Raw genomic sequence first — 22,574 nt, forward strand, 5'->3', positions numbered from 1 at the left:
GGATCAATTTTGTGGGATCAGGACCCAGTCAATAAAGCCTGGGGTTCTAACAGGTTCTCAGAACCAGGGATCCCTCCCTTGCAGGCCACCATGATCAGGCCCCATAGCTCATGGGTGTTTCTCAGTCAATGGACACCACGAGGGGGTGGCGTCACATGAGTAAAGAGTACTCCTCTTATATAAAGAGGATCCTATTCTAGAGGTTCCAACTAACCACAGTCTCTTGGCACCCTCAGAATGAAGTAGAGAGCGTCACAGGGATGCTCAACGAGGCGGAGGGGAAGGCCATCAAACTGGCCAAGGACGTGGCATCCCTGGGGTCCCAGCTCCAGGACACTCAGGTGGGTATCCCACATCATCAGAGGGACCTGGAGTACCGCCTGCCCGGGGTTGGGCCCCTGGGACTTGTGCGTGTCCTTTTCGTAGGAGCTGCTTCAAGAAGAAACCCGGCAGAAGCTCAACGTGTCCACCAAGCTGCGCCAGCTGGAGGACGAGAGGAACAGCCTGCAGGAGCAGCTGGACGAGGAGACGGAGGCCAAGCAGAACCTGGAGCGCCACATCTCAACCCTGAACATCCAGGTGCCGGCTGTGAGGCCTCGCCCCCTGGGCCTAAGGCCCCCAGGGTAGCTCGGGGGCTCCCCTGCTCTGTATAGGCGCCATCTGGCCTCATGAAGCTTTATGAAGCTTCCTGGCTCCCCCTGCTGTTGAATTTCTTCAGTGAGGAGAAGGTGGTCTTTGCTTCTCAGGGTCTGGGGTAGGGATGGAATCACTCTTTGCCTACTTCTCACCCCCACCGCCGATCCTGCCATTTTAGCTCTCCGATTCCAAGAAGAAGATGCAAGAGTTTGCCAGCACCATCGAGTCCCTGGAAGAGGGTAAGAAGAGGTTCCAGAAGGAAATCGAAGGGCTCACCCAGCAGTACGAAGAGAAGGCAGCTGCTTATGACAAACTGGAAAAGACCAAGAACCGGCTTCAGCAGGAGCTGGACGACCTGGTTGTCGATTTGGACAACCAGCGTCAACTGGTGTCTAACCTGGAAAAGAAGCAGAAGAAGTTTGATCAGGTAGGGGCTGGAGGGCCCTGCACTGTTCACCGGGCGCGGGCTGGGGAGTCGGGTCCGCCAAGCACGGGTGTGGCTGCCGTGTGTGTGTGTGGGGGGGGGCACCCCAACCCTGCTGTGCTGGGAGCGGCAGTAGGGCTCCCAGGTCAGAGTGAGGACACTGGCAGTCTCAGAGGCTGAGTTTCCAGGTGCCACCGCCACAAGGACCAGTCACGTGCCTTTGTTTCTAGCCCAAATAAGGAATGAGGTTTATTTATTTATTTTATTCACTCGGCAAGTATTTACTGAGTGCCTGAGTATTCCCAGTAACTGCAAGTTTCTACCGTTTAAATACTGCTTTCCCCTAACATTTCATTATACAAAGAACTGCAAGTACACAGCAGAGCTAGGAACATTGTACAGTGAATACCTGGATACCTACCACCTGGATTCAATCTTTAACATGTCACCATACTCACTCTGTCACCTGTTTATCAGGATGAAGTGTCACTCGCATCTTATCTTTTGGGTGCATTTCAAAGTAAATTATAGACATATGTATACTTCTCTCTCAATACCACAGCATTGCGTATTTTTTAAAATATAACTTTGTTGCTTTTGAGGTTAAATTTATATACAATGAAAAGTGCACAAATCTTAAGTGCACATTCACTGAGTTCTGATAAATGCATATATACCTGTATTGACCCAAACCCCTAAATAGCAACTTTTAATGTATGTTACTCAGATTTAGTAAGTTTGATTTGGTTTGCAAGCCGTAGGGTTGTACGGGGAGGCGTGGAGGTTCACTGCCCTCCACAACTGGACTCAGGGCACCCGACTTCCGTATGGCACGCTGACCCCATTTTCTATCTGTCCTTCCTTCTCTGTGCCATCAGCTTGTCCGCATTGCTTCTCATCTGGCCACAGGCCTGAGGTCCCTCTTATTGTGTTCCTATCACACTTAGTGTAACGTTTTTGTGTTGACTGTGCTGTTTGGGATCCCGTTACTGACCTGTCTTTGCTGAATTCTGGAAGTCTGGTTTTGGGGTGCTATCTATGTAATGTGCTGCTCTCTTGGCAGTGAGATTAACGTCAGTATGAAATGCTCTTTGAACTGCTTCTCCAAGCAGAGGGATAAGGGTGTGCACACACTCACCATTCCCTGCTGGGGCTCACAGGGCACTTTTGAGAGCTACTTGTGGCCATGAAACAAAAAAAAGACTATCTGGGCCTCTGGAAGGATTAAATGTCACTTTACCCTTAGTGACTTTATGTTCTAATCAACATGGGCAGCATCTGCGGTTTCAAAGCCCCAAGACTCAGGAGATGCTGGCTCTGCATAAGTAGAAGTCAGAAAGCGAGTTCATTAAAAACAATTTCCACTGATTTCTAAATTACACCTGCACCTGGAAAAATCCAGGACACAGGGCTTTGCAATGAACTGCAGCCGGACCTTGGGTATGCCTAGAGGTCGGTCACCCCTGGGTCTTCTGTTGTGTCGTAGTTGTTGGCCGAGGAGAAAAACATCTCTTCCAAATATGCGGACGAAAGGGATAGAGCCGAGGCAGAAGCCAGGGAGAAGGAAACCAAGGCCTTGTCCCTGGCACGGGCCCTTGAGGAGGCCCTGGAAGCCAAAGAGGAACTCGAGAGGACCAACAAAATGCTCAAAGCCGAGATGGAGGACCTGGTTAGCTCCAAGGATGACGTGGGGAAGAACGTAAGTCGCTCTTCATCATCTTTGCTCGTCTACATTCCAGCAACCCCGCCCATTCTGCTGTTCATCGGTCCATGAGGGGCTTGGTTCTGTGCCCCTTTCGTGTTAAGTGGTGCTTGAGGTTGAGGGAAGTCCCTTGGGCTGGAGCAAAGATGGGGCCTGGCTGGGGACGGGGTCTGAGTCAAGGGATCTGAGAGGAAGGCTCGGGTCTCAGCTCCTGGTCATGCATCCCGTGGGTGGCAAAGGCATCTCCCTGGCCTTCGTGAGCTGCCCGTCACTGTGGCTGCCTGACCGTCTTCATGAAATCAACCCTCACGTGAAAGGTCCATGAGCTGGAGAAGTCCAAGCGGGCCCTGGAGACGCAGATGGAGGAGATGAAGACGCAGCTGGAAGAGCTGGAGGATGAGCTGCAGGCGACAGAAGATGCCAAGCTGCGGCTCGAAGTCAACATGCAGGCCCTCAAGGGCCAGTTTGAGCGCGACCTCCAGGCCCGGGACGAGCAGAATGAAGAGAAGAGGAGGCAGCTCCAGAGGCAGGTAATCTGGGGGGGGGGGGGGTAACGGGGAGCGGGATGGCCGGTTTCCTTCCTCTCACCGCCCCCTCCTGGCCTCATGGAGACCCTCTCGTTTCCTCACCTGCCACCTGGGGTCGAGGAGAAACCCACCTTGTGGGTGGCTGTGCACACCTGGGGGGGCTCAGGGCATGCTGGCTGGGCAGGGAGAGGGCCTCTGGGAGGCGGGCCGGCCCAGCAGCGCACCTCTCTCTCCCTCACTCAGCTCCACGAGTATGAGACGGAACTGGAAGACGAGCGCAAGCAACGGGCCCTGGCCGCAGCGGCCAAGAAGAAGCTGGAAGGGGACCTGAAAGACCTGGAGCTGCAGGCCGACTCGGCCATCAAGGGGAGGGAGGAAGCCATCAAGCAGCTGCGCAAACTGCAGGTGGGTGGGGTCTGCGTGCCGGCCCTGGCGGAGGGAGGGAGGGGACGTCCCCCGGACTGGGGAAGTTGAGGCAGCAGCAGCAGCAGAAGGGTGCAGGCCTCTCCCTACCCTAATGCCTGTGCGGCTGGTGTTTTCTGTCACCATTTAGGGTTTCCTAGGTGGCCGTTTCATGCCCCGGGTAGGAAGGACACTATTATCAGGCAATTTGGCCAAGGCCCTCAGATAACATCAGTTTCTTAGGTCTACTGAGCGCCTCCAGAATGGCGCCCCCAGCTGGCCACCAGGGCTGAGGGCAATACTAGAGCAACAGGGACTTGTCCGTGGTTAATCGTGGAAAATCCGAGAGGCTGGCGTGGAAAGATAACTTGGGCAGCAGAACTGGGCGAGGTAGGACATCCTGTCCTTCACGTTGACTCATGCAGGCTCAGATGAAGGACTTCCAGAGAGAGCTGGAAGACGCCCGGGCCTCCAGAGACGAAATCTTTGCCACAGCCAAGGAGAATGAGAAGAAAGCCAAGAGCTTAGAAGCAGACCTCATACAGCTACAGGAGGTACAGCCTTCTTCTCACAGGGGCGCCTCACACAGGGGACTGTGGCAGCAGCCCCTGGCATCCTGGGCTGAGCCCAGAGAGGGTGTAGCCATTTTCAAGGGGGACCATAGAGACTGCCAGGGGCCTTGTGAGGAGGAGGGTGGGTTCTTGGCTGAGGCATCAGCCCTTCCCTGGTGGACAACAGGTTTTCTTCCTCCCTGCCCCCCACCACCCAGGATCTAGCCGCGGCCGAGAGGGCTCGCAAACAGGCAGACCTGGAGAAGGAGGAACTGGCTGAGGAGCTGGCCAGCAGTGTGTCCGGAAGGTATGAAGCAGCATGGGGATGAAGGGGGATCCTAGACTCATGGTGGAGAGGCAATTCATGGGAGAGCTTCCTAGCCCTTCATTTCAGTGCTGAAAATGATAAAATGTTAAGCTGAGCTTGTGACTGGGGTCTCAAGGTTTTCCCACCCTGTTTGGGAGTGTGGCCAGTTTCATTCATTCTGAATGAAGAGCATGGTGGGGACAAGGGGCATCTGGGGACATCAAGGAAGACCGAGTTGGTCTTCACCCCAGGACTGGCTTTGCTAACCAACTGGGTATGAATCCTAGCCTCCTACTTCCCAGCTGTGTGACTCTGGACAAGACTCTAAGCCAGGGGTCCCCAAACTTTTTACACAGGGGGCCAGTTCACTGTCCCTCAGACCGTTGGAGGGTCAGACTATAAAAAAAACAACTATGAACAAATCCCTATGCACACTGCACATATCTTATTTTAAAGTAAAAAAACAAAACGGGAACAAATACAATATTTAAAATAAAGAACAAGTAAATTTAAATCAACAAACTGACCAGTATTTCAATGGGAACTATGCTCCTCTCACTGACCACCAATGAAAGAGGTGCCCCTTCTGGAAGTGCTGCGGGGGCCGGATAAATGGCCTCAGGGGGCCGCATGTGGCCCGCGGGCCGTAGTTTGGGGACCCCTGCTCTAAGCCTTTCTGAGCCTCAGTCCCCAGTTATAAATGAAGTCAGCCCTGAGATATGGGTCCTCAGAGGAGAGGGAGTTTTCTAAGCCAGGGAAGGGCTGGAGGCCTCAGACATGCTGTATTTCCCTTAGGAACACCCTTCAGGACGAGAAGCGCCGTCTGGAGGCCAGGATTGCGCAGCTGGAGGAGGAGCTGGAGGAAGAGCAAGGCAACATGGAGGCCATGAGCGACCGCGTCCGGAAAGCCACACAGCAGGTGGGCGCCGGGCAGGGCTGCTGGGGCTGTGGGCCTGGGCACCAGAAGAGCACGCACCCAGGTCCACCCTGGAACGGGCTATAGTTCAAAAGCCCCACCCTGGCTCAGTGACTGCCTCGCAGGGTCCTGAGTGCTGGGCATGGCCTGGGGGCTGAGGACAGGGGCCTGGTGGTGCAGGGACGCGGCCCTGGTTGAGAGGTCTCTTGAGCTAAGCGTGAGAGGATGACCAGCAAGGAGCTAGTGGGTGAAGGAGAGGGAGGAAGGCTCCGGGTGCAGAGGCCGATGGTGGCTGGAGACTGCGGGAAGTGGTCATCTCAGTGCACCCCCAGGCTTACATGCCCTCCACCGTCCTCCCAGGCTGAGCAGCTCAACAACGAGCTGGCCACGGAGCGCAGCGCAGCCCAGAAGAACGAGAGTGCACGGCAGCAGCTAGAGCGGCAGAACAAGGAGCTCCGGAGCAAGCTGCAGGAGATGGAGGGGGCAGTCAAGTCCAAGTTCAAATCCACCATTGCATCCCTGGAGGCCAAAATCGCACAGCTGGAGGAGCAGGTTGAGCAGGAGGCCAGGTATGGTGGGACCAGGGCTCCAATGACAGCCTGCCGGCCGTGAGAGCTGGGAGATGTGAGGGGTCAGTTAGCTTCTCGGGCATCGCTGTGGCTGTGAAATAACCTGTGTAGCCGCGCTGAGCTGTGCTGGGAGAACCGAGTGAGAACACAGGAGCGGGCTGTGCCTCTATCTGGCCCACAGTAAGCCCTGCAAATGTCAGTGGCTCTTAATAGGTAGCATGATTCCTCAGTGACACTAGCCAGCGTTCCCGGGAGCACAGGCGGCTTTGCTAACCTACATTTGCACAATGTCACATCACGGATACATGAAAGTCCAAACCAACAACCCTTTCAGCACACAATGATGGGTCCCTGAGCTGTAAGTTCACAGCAAGTTTGTGACCATCAGCTGGTGTGGATTCTGACCCCTTCTCCCTTTTTGTTTGGTAGTGGCTTTACTGATAACTATCACACAATTCACCTATTTAATGTGTACAGTGCAATGGCTTTTCCATATTCACAGAAGGCCCACCCTCACCATGCTTAGCTGTACAACACTGTCATCACCTCAGTTAGAAGCCCTGTGCCCCTCAGCCACCACCAGCTATTTCCCATCCAGCCCCGGCTCTAAGCATCCCCTTTGTCTCCTTGTCTGCTCTGGATATTTCTTACCCACGGAACCATACGAGGCCTTCGTGACTGGCTTCCCTCACTGAGCACGGGCTCTCAGGTTCACCACGTTCGAGCGGCTGTCAGGGCCTCCTGCTCTGTATGGATGAGTGCTATTCTGCAATGACGGATTCGTGGGTCAGCTCTGACTGGGAGCTCAGGACGTGTCCACAGGGGCAAGGTACTGGTCTGGTTCACATGTCAACTGCGAAGGAAGCCAACCCTCCTCCCCCCTGTGTACAGAGAGAAGCAGGCGGCCGCCAAGTCCCTGAAGCAGAAGGACAAGAAGCTGAAGGAGGTCCTGCTGCAGGTGGAGGACGAGCGGAAGGCAGCCGAGCAGTACAAGGAGCAGGTACATGGCTGCCTCGCCCCCCCCAACCCTCACAGAGCCAGTGAGCCTCAGTCCTCTCCCAGGATACCCCCCCCCAGGACCTCCAAGGGGCCCCCTGACCTCGGGCCTCTCCCTGATAGGCAGAGAAAGGAAATGCGAAGGTCAAACAGCTCAAGAGGCAGCTGGAGGAGGCGGAGGAGGAGTCCCAGCGCATCAACGCCAACCGCAGGAAGCTGCAGCGGGAGCTGGAGGAGGCCACGGAGAGCAACGAGGCCATGGGCCGCGAGGTGAACGCGCTCAAGAGCAAGCTCAGGTGAGTGGCCCGGCCCGGCCCGGCCCGCAGGGACTGTTCTCAAGGGCAGGCGATCAGGTCGGCCTGCGGTGCCCACGGTGACTCCATACCAACACGAGGGGCTGTTTCCCCAAAGCCCTTCTTCCCAAGGCTCCCGCTCTCCCCCCTCACGCAGCAGCAGCAGCGCCCAGGCCCACGAGGGCCCTGCGTCTAAGGAGCTTACCTTCTCTTTCATAACCATCTTCCTGGTGAGGAGGGAGAGGCAGTTTCCTGTCTCCTGATCCCCCTCCTCCTCTGGCCTTTTTCTTCACCACCTTTCTCTAACTCAGGGCTCCTTGGCACTACTGATGTTTGGGGCAGAATAGTGCTTGCTTTGTGTCACAGGGACTGGCCTGAATGTTGTAGGAGCCTGAGCAGCATCCCTGGCCTCTACCCACCAGCTCTAGTGGCACTCTCACCAGCTGTGACAATCTAAAATGTCTCCAGACATTGCCAGGTGTCCCCTGGGAGTACAGTCACCCAAGGGTGAGAACTGGCCCTGACTGCACTGAGGGCTGTTCTCCCTCCCGCACCCTGTGTCCTCTGGGTCTGAAGGTAGGCAGGTGACCGCCCTGCTGCTCAGGGCTTCTTCCCACCACTGCCCACCTGGTTCCCTGAAGGTTTGGCTCTGAGCTTCCTGTCACATTCTCTCACAACCCTCCAACCTCTCAAGCCCTTGACCTTCTTTCCTCCGTGAGCCTGCCGCTCCACAGGCATTACCAGTAGCTCAAAGCCCTGATCTGACCTGCGACATCACAGCACCTGCCCACTGCCACCTTCCTGCCCCCTGGGATCTTCATCCCGCGCTCTGCGGCCACTACCGCAGCATCGAGCCCACACTCAGCGGAAGCCTTTCACACTTCCTCAGTACCCTGGACCCCTCTTGCTTTGCCGCAGTCACGTGGTTAAAACACAACCCCAGTGAGACCCAGCGTCCCACCTTCTGCAGCTCAAAGTGCTGTGAGAAAAGCAACCCCGTGCTGCACTTCCCGTGGGAAACTGCTAACACCGGGTGGGCCTCCCTCGTGCTGCCTGCGCCTCAGTCTCTCACTCTCTTAGATGCCTGCTTTTCCATTTTCTCTTGAAAACAACCATCTCCGCCCATTCGCAGCTGATGACCTTACTTCCTGTTGAACTGAAATTAGAAGTGATCATGAAACGTAAACAAGCTCCCACTGCCCCACTGACCAACCTCCCTACATCTGTGGTTGTTTCTTCTACCCCCCATTTCTGTGCTGACCTGTCCAGCACCCACGCAGGCCATGCCCTCTGTTAGACCTCCCCTAGTTTACTTGCAGACGTTACTCCAGAAATCTACCTTTCTCTGCAGTGTTTTCTCTCAGTCATTACATCAGCTAAAAACCCTCTCGGCTTCACTCCTCTCCTACCCTAGACTAGGAACTCTAATCCCGTGGTCGGTCCTTGGTCCTCCCCTGACTCAGCAGTGCCAGGTGCTGCAGCTCATCACTCCTCCTCCGTGTATTTCTTCACTGGGCTTCCCGGCCACCAGCCTCACCTGGCTCCCTTCCTCCCTTTCTGGCTTCTTTCATCTTGTCTCCTCCGGTACAACTCAAGGACTGCCCTCCGTGAGCTTGCCCCGGGGCGCTGCCTGGTTCTCTCTTCATGCCTCTCTGTGCTCACTCCTCCCTCGGGGATCGCAACCAGCCCTGTGGCTTTAGTGTTCCGTCTACAGCCAGAGACGCCCTCGTTTCTTCCCAGACTCCAGACCCGGCCTGACATTCCCACTCAATACCTAGTGGGGAGCTCACACCTTATGTGCCCCAATCCAGTGCCTCTCCCAGTCCTTCCCAGCTCAACAAACGGAATGATATAGTTGCCAGTAACCAAGGCCATTCTTGACTTTTCTCTTTCCCTCATACCCTACCTCCAATCTATCAGAAAACCTGGTCAGCCTGACCAGGTGGTGGCACAGTGGATAGAGCGTCGGACTGGGATGTGAAGGACCAGGTTAGAGACCCTGAGGTCGCCAGCTTGAGCGCAGGCTCATCTAGTTTGAGCAGAGCTCAGCAGCTTGGACCCAAGGTCGCTGGCTCGAGCAAGGGGTCACTTGGTCTGCTGAAGGCCCACAGTCAAGGCACATATGAGAAAGCAATCAATGAACAACTAAGGTGTCACAGTGAAAAACTGATGATGCTTCTCATCTCTCTCTGTTCCTGTCTGTCTGTCCCTATCTCTCTCTCTGACTCTGTGTCTCTGGAAAAAAAATTTTTTTAAAAATATTAAAAATTAATAAAGAAAACCTGGTCAGCTCCCTTAAAAATATCACATTATCCAGAAGCCACCTACTTCCGGCCACCCTCTCCCATCTAGAGAACTTCCACAGCTTCCTCACGGTCCTCGCTGCTGTCCCCAAGAGCCTGTTCTCAACACAGCAGCCAGAGGACTCCTGTTTAACCGGAGTTGGATTATGTCCCTCCTTTGCCTGGAGCCCTCCATAGGCTTCCAGCTCACTGGGAGCCAAAGCAATGTCTTCGCCACAACTGGTTCCGCTCTGCAGTGGTCGGCAAACTCAAGTCAACAGAGCCAAATATCAACAGTATGACTGAAATTTCTTTTAAGGGCCAAATATTTTAAACTTAAACTATATAGGTAGGTACATGCCTTATCGAGGTAGCACCGCACGCAGTATTTTGTGGAAGAGCCACACTCAAGGGGCCAAAGAGCCGCGTGTGGCTCGCGAGCCGCAGTTTGCCAACCGGGGCTAGGCCCTTCCTGATCGCGGTCCCCTGCCTCCTCAATCACTCCTCACACACTGCCTCGGGACCTGGCCACACTGCTGCCCGCATGCTCTTCCTCCAGCACTCCGCCTCGTTGCTTCCCTCTTCCTTTCGTTCAGATGTTGACTCATCAGTTACCCTCACTAAAATTTCCAACCTTACTCCCTCCAGTTCTGTCTTACCCACCTGTCACCTTGTCACCTGCTAGTTATTTTACTTAACTCATTTGTGATCTGTCCTCACTCTCACCTGCCAGCCCGTGAGCACAGAGGTTTTGTCCGGTGATCCATCCCCAGTGTCTGGGGTAGTGCTGGGTGCAGAATAAACCTTCAGTCACTGAGTTTGAGATGTTTCTCTGTAACTTTGGTCATTCTCGACTATCTTTACCTCTTACCACTTGCACTGTTGTTGACTTGGTATTTTCTTTGACGTTAACTGCCAATCATACATTGTCACTACTATGTTGTTAAACCAGCGTCACCCGCATCAACAGGTCACAATTAAATTAAATACAGTGAAAACAATATGAGTGCTAGCTACCTGGCCACAAACTGACAACTACCACCTTATGGCCTACTTCTCAGTTAAAAAATGAGTGACAACATATTAGCACCAGACTTTCTCTGACAAACACCAGACGTATTTTAAGAGTTGAAAAGGAAATGCCTTTCTCACTGTCCATTCAGTTATCCAGTGGCAGGCTCGGGGGCCCTCTGAAGTCACCGCATACAGACTCCAGACTCTGAACCACTGCACAAGACAAGGGGAAGGCCAGACCCCTTTCAGAAGGGGGATGAGAACGGCTGGTTCAGGGTACCGGGGTTCAGGAAGGCATCACCAGTCACCACACGGTGAGGGGCTGGTGGATCCCTGGTGGGACAGAAACCAGGCCTGACCTCAGGTCCAGCAGGGGCTGAGGAGCAGCCCCCAGGGTTGACTGTCAGTGGAAGAGAGCTGCTCTCACCACAGACCCCCAGAACACGCTCTGCTGGTCCTGACACCCCTCAGTGGCTGGCTGAGTGGCAGGAAGTAGGCAGCCGCTCCCGCTCTCTCGCCCCTTTGCTGTCACTACTGCCTCAGCTCGGGACACTGAATATCCCTTGGGTTCTACCCCGGACAAATGCCCTCCTCAGGCCATATAGGCCTGTCACAAACTTGCATATAATGCACATTGAAGACGGGTCATACTTTTCCGACTTCCTGAAGTCTCCTAGATGTGCAAATACCTAAAATTAAGCATAGGTTTTTCTCAAAGCTGAGAGGTTCGCAAGCCTAGCCAACCTCCCACAGAGGAACTGCAAACAAGTTTCAGTTTTCTCAGCCAGGTAGATCTCAGTACGAGCTCTCCTAGAGCCTGACCAATAGTCCCATCATGTGCCACACTGCCAGTCACCTTTAACACGGGCTGGCAAAGGAATCCACCTCTGCCTTCTTGCTACTGGCGTAAAAGGCAATGAAGACCCAGTAGTAACGAAGTGAGATTGTACAGCAGGTTCTTTGTTTGGGACTCGGTTCCCACGTGGATCTCTGAACCAGCTTACTCACCTGCCTTTACCTTCCTAAACAGGTCTGCATAGTGGGAGAAAGCCACCATGTTTTTAAAAGAAGCCCACAAGGATAGAAATTTGCTTTTTAATCTTTTAAAAAAGTAGCTTGTCCCTCTGCGTGAGAGCCTGGGCTTTAGGTGCTTTGTTAGAAGGTTGACTTAAAAGTGCCTGTAATTAATCGAAGCAGATGCCTCCATGATTGAAAAGGCACTTAAATGGGCTCCCTCCCGTCTGCCTGATGATAACCAGCAAGGACTCTCTCTCTCTGTTTCAGAGCCCCCCTCCCCCAGGAAACTCCGCAGTGACTCACCAGGTATCATGCCTTCAGCTTTGCTGCGGCTTGTGTGTTACACTCGGTTTCCATTTCTTTTCTGCCCAGCGCGCCCTCCTGCCCCCTTCTTGGCCCTTGCAAATTTCTGTGAGATTCCTGCAAAATCTGAAGGCTTTGACATCTTAGTTCAGAACTGTTTTCATCAAAACCAAGATCAGCACCAGACCTCATGTCTTGACCCGTTCTCCTTCCCTCTCCCGCTTTGGCATGACATGGCACCAAATGTGTCCTGTCACCGCGTGTCACTTAGATTGTTCTTACCTGCAGAAGAGGGGCTCCCTTACACTGTCAGGGACACTCATTCGGCTGTGCTGTCCTCCCTCTTCTGGCTAAAACACTGCACCGGGCAGATGTGACAACACTGCGATGTGGGTCCATTCCTGGAGAATGGCTTCCGTCTGGCTGGTCTAGTTCACTAATCACAATTAAAGCACAGGTTCATGGTACCGCAGCCCAGAAATTTTCCCCCTCACGGTTGGGCATTCACAAACTTGTCTGCAAAGGTAAGCTCTCGCCATGATGTCACACAAGTGCTGGGGCCTGTGAGGCTTCAGCAAGGGCCTAGCTCCTAACTGCATCTTCAGCAAACAAGGGTGGGCGCGGGCCACCTCACAGAGCTATGCACAGTCCTGGCCAAGCCTTTTCCAGAGGTCTCACGGGCACGTATTCATGAACTGGGCGATGGGTGCCCAAGATGCTAGGAAGTGCATGGGGCCCTTCACAAGACAAGAGGTCTCGACTTCTCTGGAATTCTAACAACTTTTTCACATACAAAGCTAGGCAACTGGGGCCTGGTTCTCCTCTCATTCTCCTTGGGAGGCCAAGCAAGTCCTGGCTGCATCTGTCTTCTCTTTACAAGAATCTCAGCTTTGCTGTCACTACACAAATACTTAAAGCTGGGTGAGGTCTGGGCAGGAGCTTTTTGCCTCTAAGACACACAGCTTTCGAGAGGCTCTCCTGCCAGCTCACTGGGGTCACAGGATCAGCTGAATTCTAGGGTTGGCTGGAGCATGGGATCCACCAGATAATGGGGAAGCCAGGCCTTGGGAAGCAGCAGGTGCTTGTGCCCTTGTGCTGATTCCTGGTGTGTCAACCGCACCTTGAACAAGCTCTCTGAGTCTACAAATAGAACCCAAATTCTCCAGGACCAGACCTCTTAAAGAAAATCTTTAGAGGGGTCCCTTACTTACTGTGACAGATATAGTATCAACCTTTGCATAGGATTTGAAACCAGTTCCTTCCAGAAAGACACCTGAACCAGAACAAACAGGCTCGCAGGACGGAGCCTAAAGCAGGGGACTTAACATGATGCAGGGCACCGTTTCCTTCTTAGATCCAGGGAGCACGTTTATCAATTAGATTATTCTAGCCAGCGAATACTCTTCCAGGAGGCAAAGACACTGCCCGGGGCCTGGAAGCAGAGGGGAGGCAGTTTCCTGACCCCAGGCCACCCCCATCGAGTGTGAACCAAGGTAGCAACAGGAGATGCCCAGCTGCTGCTGCCCCCACCCCCGGACTCTGAGACCCTGCTCTCTGACCCACATTCTTAGACTTTTAAGGTCACGACTAGAGAGTGATGGAAATTTAGCTCTAAGGGAGCGTGAGGCCTAGAAACTTCCCTGATGTGGATGAGGCTGGCCTGAGTCGAGCTGGGAGCGCTACAACTTTAAGTATTTATTCCTGATCGCTGTACCTCGGGAATACCGTCCAATGCACCCGGTGGGTTTTCTCAGGCTGGGTTTCTCCCAGCCTCAAACTCCAATCCTGTTGGGATTCCCCTTCTCAGCGATCAGGACTCTCTGGGCCTTGCTTATGCCTCCAGTCTTACCTGTCTAAGTTGTCCTTGACTCAAGTATCAATAACTGGGATGGGCTCACCTTCGTGGCTTTTCTGTCCGGCCTTTGTGTGTTCAAGCGGGTCGTTTTTCTTACAAAAGTCTGCTTTCTTCTTAGACATCCTAAAATGATTTAAGACCTGACCTCTGAATCAGAGGCCAGGTGGCCAGAGCCCAACACAATTCTTTGTTATGACAAACCTGTCTTCCTAACCATGAAAGTCAGGTGCAAGTGGAGCTGGCGTTCCTCCTCCTGCCTGCCCCACCCTCCCATGCAGCGCCTCACTTCAGGAGACCAGGGTCACCCAAGGCTAACTCAGGCATCAGCTAGGGGTGCGCGTTGCCTTAACCAGAAAGCCACCTTCTGGCATCGGCACTGTGACCTCTGTCCCTCTCGGGGCTGCCCTAACATTCATTTTCACCTTCTTCCAGTTGAAAACCTAAAGCCCTTCCCCCTTTTCCCTCTGAAGGCCAAGCGCAGAGTGAGAACATGACCCTTCTCCTTCACTCCATACCCCACGGGGCACAGATAAGCCCACGGAGACGTGGTCATTGCTAGACCAGAACACTGGGGTTCGTCAAGTGACCAGACCAAACATTTTTTTAAGCCAATAATCCTGCTTTGAAGAACCTACTTTCCCTCCATTTCCAGCTGATCAAATATAACCAAACCTTGAAACTGGTCAAGATTTGTTGGCCTGCACCTCAAAATTTGTGTCTCACTTGTTTTTTGCCTCTTCCAAAAATCTCTTACAATCTCAAGGGAGATGATGTCTGTACTAAAGAAACCTGTGTTTTCTTAAAACCCACAGGCGAGGAAACGAGACCTCCTTTGTTCCCTCTAGAAGGTCTGGAGGACGTAGAGTTATTGAAAATGCGGATGGTTCAGATGAGGAAATGGATGCTCGCGACGCAGACTTCAACGGAACCAAAGCCAGTGAATAGACGACTTGCTGGAAACAAAGCAGAATGACACCCAGTGGACTCTGCTTAGCACGGTCTAGATCCATTTTCAAATTCCAAACCACAGACACCCTCACAATGAGCATAAAAAACACCGCCCTGTGTTCGGGTTATCAATTTAAGTTTTGAATCATGTGCCAAATGAGAAAAACCAGCAGGAGACACAGACACACCCACTACTACCCCCCATCCATGAATTGTGCAGAGGTTTTGAGTTTATAGGAAAATATATCCATGGTAACTTAATCACCGGCCACTTAGTTTACATAAAATGGGGAGAAAGTCACCATAACGGGTGCCACTGCCCCCCACTCCCAAGCCATTCCTGAACCCAAGTACCCTTGCAGCGTCGTGAGTAGGACCTCATTTGAGAATTCTTTCCCCGTCCTGGTTACCACACCTCAGACGCACACAGTTCACCGAGACCAAGTGCCTTCTGTAGTCACCTGAATTAAAAAGAAGACACTGCTCGAATGGATAAGAGCAGGAATGTTACACTGTTTTATATGCACCCCGATGGTATTTAAGGACACCCTCACTAATAAATAAAAGGTTATAAATCACTAGAATGTAGTTGGCTTTTCTGTTCTCTACGGAGCAAAAGAATGGGGGGATGCCCTAGTTTAAGCTTCACAATGTCCCTATGGAGTAAAGGTTATTTCAAAAAGGGAGAAACTGAGGCCTCAGGACCCAACCAGATGGCAGGCAGCTCAAGGCTCAGGGAGGATGAGCATGACAATGAAAAATATCTTTATCCACCAAACCCAGTACATATACAAAGTGAAGAATATGAGGATTCCTTGAATTTTTAAAACACAAGACTTTGCCCACCAGGGGTTGTAAAGGCCAGAGAATATAGTACTTTGGTTTACATATGGTCTCAGTCACAGATTCATTTTTTTTTTAAATGTAAAAACCATTCTTAGCGTGAGGGCCATAAAAAAAAAAAAGGCTGTGAGCCCTTTCCTTCCTACGCTTGAGTGTTCTAGACAGATTCCTTGCCAAGCTGCATTCAACACAAACGATTCCCTGCACCAGCTCTGTGGGCTCAAACAGGTCTGAGAAGAGTCGACGTGGAAACCGAGAAGACTCAGCGGAGTGGATGCTAACACACCCTCAACAATACACCAACGTACCCCAAATGCAGTTCTAAGAAACTGACTCAAAGGGAAATGTTTTTTAAAAAAAGTTTTTTCCATATTTAATTACTTGGTCAAAAAAGTTTTTCACCGCCATATAAGCAAAAACAGAAAGACAAACATTTTCGGAGTAGCTGAAAGTTAGTTTCTCTTGATTTTATTGTTCTTTAAAAAAAATAAAAGTACATCTTTTACCAATACAAGTTAGAATGTTTTCAGGATAATGAACCAGGCACTGAAGTTGAATTTTCTGTTGAATTTCAGTAGCACCTGAAAAATTCACTTTCGAATTAAAGATATTTTTTTCTGTTCTTTTGGATAAATAACTTAGTAATAAAAGAAAGGTCATTAAACTACACACATGCTCCTGAATTCATGTTTTACTTGTGAGACAGTTCATAATAAGCAGAAATGAGCGTATATATACCATCCACGCTGAAAATCCCAGGTTCGTGTCTTCTTTGACAAAGCAGCTTCCAATGACAATCCTGGTGGTTTAATCTTATTTGAAGGACACCCTGATTATTTCATTATGGCCTTGAATGAAATCTTAGTCTTAAAAACTGTTATTTCCAAGGCCCCTCTACCCCAATGACCTTGAGGGTCCTGAAGTGGAGGTCACCCTCATGCCAGACATGGGGCTCAGGACAACTAGCAGTCGGGACAGATCTAAGGAGGACACAGACCTTCCACTGCCTGGTCCGCACACAATGCACTCAGAGCGTCAGCGAGAGGCAGGTTCCGGTGTGGGAGGCACACAGCAGCAGTCCTGATAAGCACGTGCTCCGTCTGCTCCCCCTCCCCGACGTGACTCCAAGGCACAGACCCTTGCTGTGCCACAGCGCTAGGAGACTTCGTGCCGGAAGAGAGCTCCAGCTGAATGGGGCTGGGGATGAGCCTGAGGTGGGCTCCGTCCCCACTTGTAAAATGTCTCCTGACATTAAAAACACCTCTCGAGACCAATCAGGACTCAGGACAGATCAGAATGATGGGGCAGCCTCAGCACCCACACCTCAGAGCCCTTTCCTGAGGGTCCCGTTTCCCTGCCCATCAACAAGGAGGATGAGCATTATGAGACATTTCACAGGGTCAACCACCAGGGCCATGGGTGATAGCCTCAGTCATTGGCAAGTGTGACTGCTTGCCCATATTTCTCAAACTAACATAAGAAAACAAAAACCTAGTGTGAAGAGGGGACAAAAGGTAACAAATTGTGCACAGACACCAGTGGCTTCGCTTCTGTGGGTTTCCTAAAGCAACATCTTGACTACACCCTGGGCTGACGGCAGCGATGGTGAGGACAGATTTGAAGGCGGCTTCCCAAACTCCAGGCGTTTTCCCAACCTTCAGACAGAGCAAACCAAATTAAGCGGACATTACAGCTGTTACAGATTGACTAGCATCCTAAGAGTGAGTATCAAGAGTCAGGAGAACTGTCACTGCGTCTCAATTTTCTCTCCTGTGAAATGAAGAAAAGGACACTGGCTATCTAGAGCTCACATGCCCAACGCCACACAAAGAGCCCAGTGCAGAAGACCTTCTAAAAATACCACTTCTAAAGGTCCGGAAGTTCTGTGCATGTCACGGAAAAGGATTCATTTCCTGTCATCTGTCTGCCTCAGACCCCCCGAATTTATGTGGCTTGGGATCCAGTAAGATGGTGGTACTTCCCTGATTTTCTTCAGGCAAGAAAATAAATGAAGCCATTGGAAGTCAGATTCGCTTTCCAATCCAGTGACTGGCTTCAGGAGTCTAGTCTGGCTGGAATTTAGTGCCAGTTGCCAAAAGGTTCCAAAGATTTAGAGGAGAAAAAAGAAAAAAAATAAATCCTCTTCTGGAGGAAGCAGAGCAGTGTCTGAAGCTTAAGTTCCAAACAAGTGATTTAGACAGGACATCCTCACAGTGTGACCAGGAGCTGGGCCTGCAGAATCTGGTAAAACACATGGGCCTTTCCTTGGCCATTTGCCCAAACAGAAGACACCAACTAACTCTGTTTTAAGGGACAGGGGTAGAGGATCACATTTGTGGACATAATCCTGCAACTTTTAACAAATGGCTTTCAGTCAGGGGTTAGAAGCTTCCATCTGGAGTGACAGCAAAAGGTACTGACCCTTTATCGCCCAGAGGCACACTGGTGCTGTTTGGCCGTCTGTCACCACCGTCTCTGTTCTTGTTCACCCGCCCTGAGGTAGGGCCACTTGTTCGGTTTGGGGACTGCTCGTACACAAAGTTCCGGCAGGACGCAAGTTTGGACTCCAGTGCCTGGACAGAAACATGCTTTCATCTCTCAAGTTAAAGACAAGACCTCTGATCACACACTGGAGGCTGTATGCAGACTGTGACCTAAAACAGTATGTTGTGTACTGGAATTCCAAGGTGGGGCCCACACACCCAACTCTTAGACCCACTGGCCTAGGATATTCAGTTGCTTCCTGGAAAATCACTAACCCTACTGACTCTCCAGCTCTACCTATGGGAAACAGGAAATCAATTTTGGGTCTCATCCCCTTTTGTTTACCTTGTTAAACATGCACAGAGAGGCAATAGGTTTGCAAAAGGACTTTACCTTCCTTTACAGACCCCTCAAAAGCCAAGAGGGCACTGAGACCACCCCAGGCTTCTCTATACTCTAGTTGTGCAAAGTATTAAAACAGAGACCTGTTTATATAATAGAAAACGAGACAACCAAAAGCCCAAAGTAAAAACATAAGAAAGGAGTTGCAAGCTCCTATTAAGTTGCAGCTCTGAGTACAAACATTCTGGTTGATGACAGACTGGCAGGAATTAAGATTATGTGGCCTTCCAAGAATCATTTTTAAAAATAATAGGAACAACTACAAAGAATACCTATGTTATTTAAGCACAAAAGAATCCTTCCCTTTAATTAATATAAAACCTATAAAGTCAGGTTGCCTACCCTAGCCTTTTGAGATTTTAACTCCCTGAGAAATAGAGAGAAGACAATTTTTAAATGTTTCTCAGTTCAAGTTAAAAAGAGTAATCACAGACACCATCCGAACTTCCCAAATTCCAAGGAAAAACGACACAGAAAGGAAGATCTACCCTGGGATCAAAGGGAGGACTGAGAGTCAGGGCTCTGGGTGTTTGTCAGTAACGGCCCACAGAAGCTCCTATGATTCTGAGGGACGCGGCAGACCCAGAGCTACACCTAGACCTCATGAACCCTGATAAATGGGAAGGAAACTGGTAAGGTCATCCCTCGCAAACATCCATGCTGGGAGCCACACCAAACCCCAGGGGCCGCCCGTTGATCTTACCCCTACTTTCCGCAGCAAGTCTCCCACGATGTTGAGGGCCGATATCCGGGCCGCAGGCGTGAGGGGGGTCCCCCCCGTGGAGTCATCCAGACCTGGGTGAGCCAAAGGAAGCACATGGAACCCTGACCCATGGCCCCAAGTCTGTGTGCTGACATCTCTAACTGCAAAACCCCAGGGGCAGATGACGGGAGACATGCTTGCCTTGGATTCTGGATGCTGTCCTGTTCCGCTCAATAGCTAACTGTCTCACACAGTAGGAGGCTATTTGATGACAAACCTTTAACAGCATTAAAATGACTATATTAAATGTTTTCACGTTATTCTTTCAAAACAAAATCAATACAAGGCCTCCTGAAACCCTAGGAATTCCATCCACACAGCTGGTGAACATGAGGAGCCCTCTGTGCCCACCACACGTGTCGGGGCTCTGCTCGACGGCCTCGTCCTTAAAGCAGGGCCAGGCCCAGCAGCACAGGGTCACTGGGCCCTACTCGGAAACAGATCTCCGGCCCCACCCAGACCTGCTGAACCTGAGGTGCACTGGAACCGGATGCCAGCTGACTCCCGTGCCTGCTAAAGTGTGGAAAACACAGCTCTAGACTGGGATTCTGGAAATCTCACTGATCTCTTCACCCCAGGGACAAGCTAAGGGGTAAGGCGGTAAGTGGAAGCCCTGGAGCCAGCCCGCCTATGCTTGAACCCCAGCCTGCCATTCCCTAGCTGGGTGACAAGCTCCTCAATCATCAAATGGGGGGAGCACCCTCAGTACCTGCACCTGGGCCTGTGGAGAGAATTCAGTCAGTCATATATATACATATGCAAAGCACTTGGAGCACAGTGACTACACATACTGAGCACTCAATAACTGTTTATTATTATTATTTGCTATCACGTGACCCTTAAGAATCTCACAGTTAATCAGCTGGCAAAGGGACTGGGGTGAAACCTCCAATCCCTGGTTTCTTACAACATGGCACAGGTTACACTAGCTCCATTGCCAACTGGACATATTGTTGGACCCACAAAATGTTTCTTATTTGGTTACTGACATCTTAAGTTTGGGGTAGTTCATACTCAACAAGAGGATTTCTGGCTTCTAGTGAAGAATGAAAATGTCTGCTAATGCTGGGCCCATATTTCTTGTGGTAGGAGCAGAACCCCCACTGGACGAGGTTTCCGTTTTCCAGTTTACCACAGACTCCACCTCTCTCTATTGCCTCAAACCCACAAGGCTCTCCTCACTAACCTCAGTGCCCTGCCGTGGGAGCACCCCAGTTTGCTCCCTGCTGTCCAGCCTGGTCCAATTTCTCTCTCACCCAGGAAAGCTTTGTGAAGCAAAGAAAGCCCTCCAACTCCACTCCCCTTACCACGTCTGAATGCCCCTGGCGTGGGGAAGCTAGAGCTGGGTCCCCGATGAGTCACGGGAGTGGACGGCACGGAGCCAGTGGCCTGCACAGCTGTGTCTGTCCTCTCAGCTTCCACCGAGCTGGGCATGGGGGTCCTGGGCTTCTCCTGCTTTTGCTGCACAGCCAATTCCTGCCGCAAATCTGGGCCAGGAAAATGAATCGGGTTAAGTCCTTGCTTTGGGTGAGGAGGGAAGGAAAAATGAGGATCAAGGTGAGAAGCTCCAGGAGGAAACCCTGAATGACACGAAACCCAGAGGATACTGCCTAGCAGGCTTATAAAACTACTTGATTTTTCTCAAGTAAAGAAAGGTTTAAAAAGTTTTAACTGTAACAGTGATACACTAATGCTTTCATAATCTCAAAAAAATTCCAACATGGCAGGGTATATGGAATACTAAGTGAAAAAATATGCTTCCCAAGCCATCTCCAAATGCCCTCCTCACCCATAATCATTGTAACACAGAGCGCTTCCCAACCCCCTTCCTCTGCATTTTCATACATACAATCTATACAGAGTGGGACAAATGGAGGTTTACAGATGTTCGTATGGAAAATAACACAATAATTAATAATTTCAAGAATAAACTGTTTCACATCTCACAACTGTAAACCTCCGTTTGTCCCACCCTGTGTGTACGTGTGTATCTATTAAGCATTTAAGTTTTTGTTTAGCATAAACAGAAACATACATCTACTATCAATGACTTATCTTCCTCCGAAATTCTTCTACATCCACATTTATAGCTATACCTAGTTACATTTTAGATTTTATTATTTGATTTTTAGAGAGAGGAGAGAGGTAAGAGGAGGGAAGGGGGGAGGGAAAGAAGTAGGGGGGGAAAGTAGGAAGCATCAACTCGTAGTAGTTGCTTCCTGTATGTGCCTTGACCAGGCAAGCCCAGGGTTTCAAACTGGCGACCTCAGCATTCTTGGTCGACGCTTTATCCCCTGTGCCACCACAGGCCTAGCCTACACCTAGTTAGTTTTAACAACTGATTAACATTCCACAAAGTAAGTCTATGTAATTTTATTTAACCAATTCCTTACTGATGGGCATTCAGGAACGACTACCTTTTAAATGAGTTTTTCTTTTTAATCTCCCTTCTATTGGCCATACATTAGAAATCAATGTTACAAACAATTACTTGGAACCTATTAAAGAATCTCTTGTGCATCCCACTTGGACGATGCACTAATGTGTTATTACAGTTTGAAAGCTCTACCTCTGGGACTGCCAATCTGATGAAGTTTCAGAGTTGCAAGCCACATGAATCGGCTGCCATCAAGTTACAAAAATAATGGGCTAGCTCGCAATTCCATCAACAGAAATTTTCCTCTGAAAACTCTTGTGCTCCTCCTGAGCATAAGCTGGTGGTGGGTTTAAATACCCACAAGGGGTCTCTCCAGGCTGAACATCTGACGATTCTTAGCAAGGGGTGGGAACCATGGCTAGAGCTCGCTCAGCGTGGCTGCACAACCCGCTCTGACCAGACAGCCTCTGTGCCAAGCAGGGCGCAGCCTTCCAGTGAAGGTAACACCAGGCAATGCTATTGGGTCAGGCAAGGGGACAGTGTTGGTACGGGCATACAGAATAGAGCTCAGGCCTCCTGACCTCTGGCTTCATCCTTCAGTCGCTGAACAGATTCTAGGAGATTCTCCTTCTCATCAAGCTCGCTCTCCAGGAAGGCATTTCTTTCAATGGCTTGATTCAAGCGCTGCTCAAAGTCTTCCAGAGACATGATTGTGGCCCTGGGGAAGAGAAAGGCAAAGTTGCCCAAGAGAGCAATCGGCAGCATCCACCTGGTGCCGCCTCACCTGGGAGGCGAGAGGGTCAGATACGTGAAGGCGTGAGTGCTAACACTAGCACTTCCTGGGTGCCATGGACCCAAGGGGCCAAGCCAGCCCCTTGATCTTCCGGGACCTGGGCTCTTCACCGGCAGGATGAGAACTCTCTCAGCTCATGAGGTGCACAGGCTGTCCTGAGGAACAAACCA

General features: G+C 51.1%; 2 protein-coding genes across 7 annotated transcripts in view; one reads left to right on the forward strand and one right to left on the reverse strand.

Moving 5' to 3' along the window:
* MYH11 (myosin heavy chain 11) overlaps positions 1–15,320 on the forward strand; it is a 134,028-nt gene extending 118,708 nt beyond the window's left edge. For 2 of the 3 annotated variants that reach the window (XM_066382551.1, XM_066382553.1), the window contains 13 exons: positions 237–341; positions 427–579; positions 815–1,063; positions 2,547–2,759; positions 3,080–3,292; positions 3,533–3,694; positions 4,117–4,245; positions 4,461–4,549; positions 5,345–5,468; positions 5,826–6,034; positions 6,926–7,034; positions 7,154–7,326; positions 14,607–15,320. In XM_066382551.1, coding sequence (XP_066238648.1) covers positions 237–341; positions 427–579; positions 815–1,063; positions 2,547–2,759; positions 3,080–3,292; positions 3,533–3,694; positions 4,117–4,245; positions 4,461–4,549; positions 5,345–5,468; positions 5,826–6,034; positions 6,926–7,034; positions 7,154–7,326; positions 14,607–14,739 — 2,061 coding nt within the window. In that variant the 3' untranslated portion in view covers positions 14,740–15,320. Of the gene's footprint in view, positions 1–236; positions 342–426; positions 580–814; positions 1,064–2,546; positions 2,760–3,079; positions 3,293–3,532; positions 3,695–4,116; positions 4,246–4,460; positions 4,550–5,344; positions 5,469–5,825; positions 6,035–6,925; positions 7,035–7,153; positions 7,327–11,903; positions 11,943–14,606 lie in introns of all 3 variants that reach the window. The other variant, XM_066382554.1, reaches the window with a different exon arrangement.
* NDE1 (nudE neurodevelopment protein 1) overlaps positions 898–22,574 on the reverse strand; it is a 47,172-nt gene continuing 25,495 nt past the window's right edge. For 2 of the 4 annotated variants that reach the window (XM_066382557.1, XM_066382558.1), the window contains exons 5-9: positions 22,193–22,329; positions 20,542–20,721; positions 19,175–19,266; positions 18,007–18,158; positions 16,028–17,240 (exon numbers count right to left, since the gene is read on the reverse strand). In XM_066382557.1, the coding sequence (XP_066238654.1) occupies positions 17,147–17,240; positions 18,007–18,158; positions 19,175–19,266; positions 20,542–20,721; positions 22,193–22,329 (655 nt within the window). In that variant the 3' untranslated portion in view covers positions 16,028–17,146. Of the gene's footprint in view, positions 1,034–16,027; positions 17,356–18,006; positions 18,159–19,174; positions 19,267–20,541; positions 20,722–22,192; positions 22,330–22,574 lie in introns of those variants that run through there. The other 2 variants (XM_066382559.1, XM_066382560.1) reach the window with 2 other exon arrangements.

The sequence above is a fragment of the Saccopteryx leptura genome, chromosome 4, assembly GCF_036850995.1.
Source record: "Saccopteryx leptura isolate mSacLep1 chromosome 4, mSacLep1_pri_phased_curated, whole genome shotgun sequence".
Classification (NCBI taxonomy): Eukaryota; Metazoa; Chordata; class Mammalia; order Chiroptera; family Emballonuridae; genus Saccopteryx; species Saccopteryx leptura.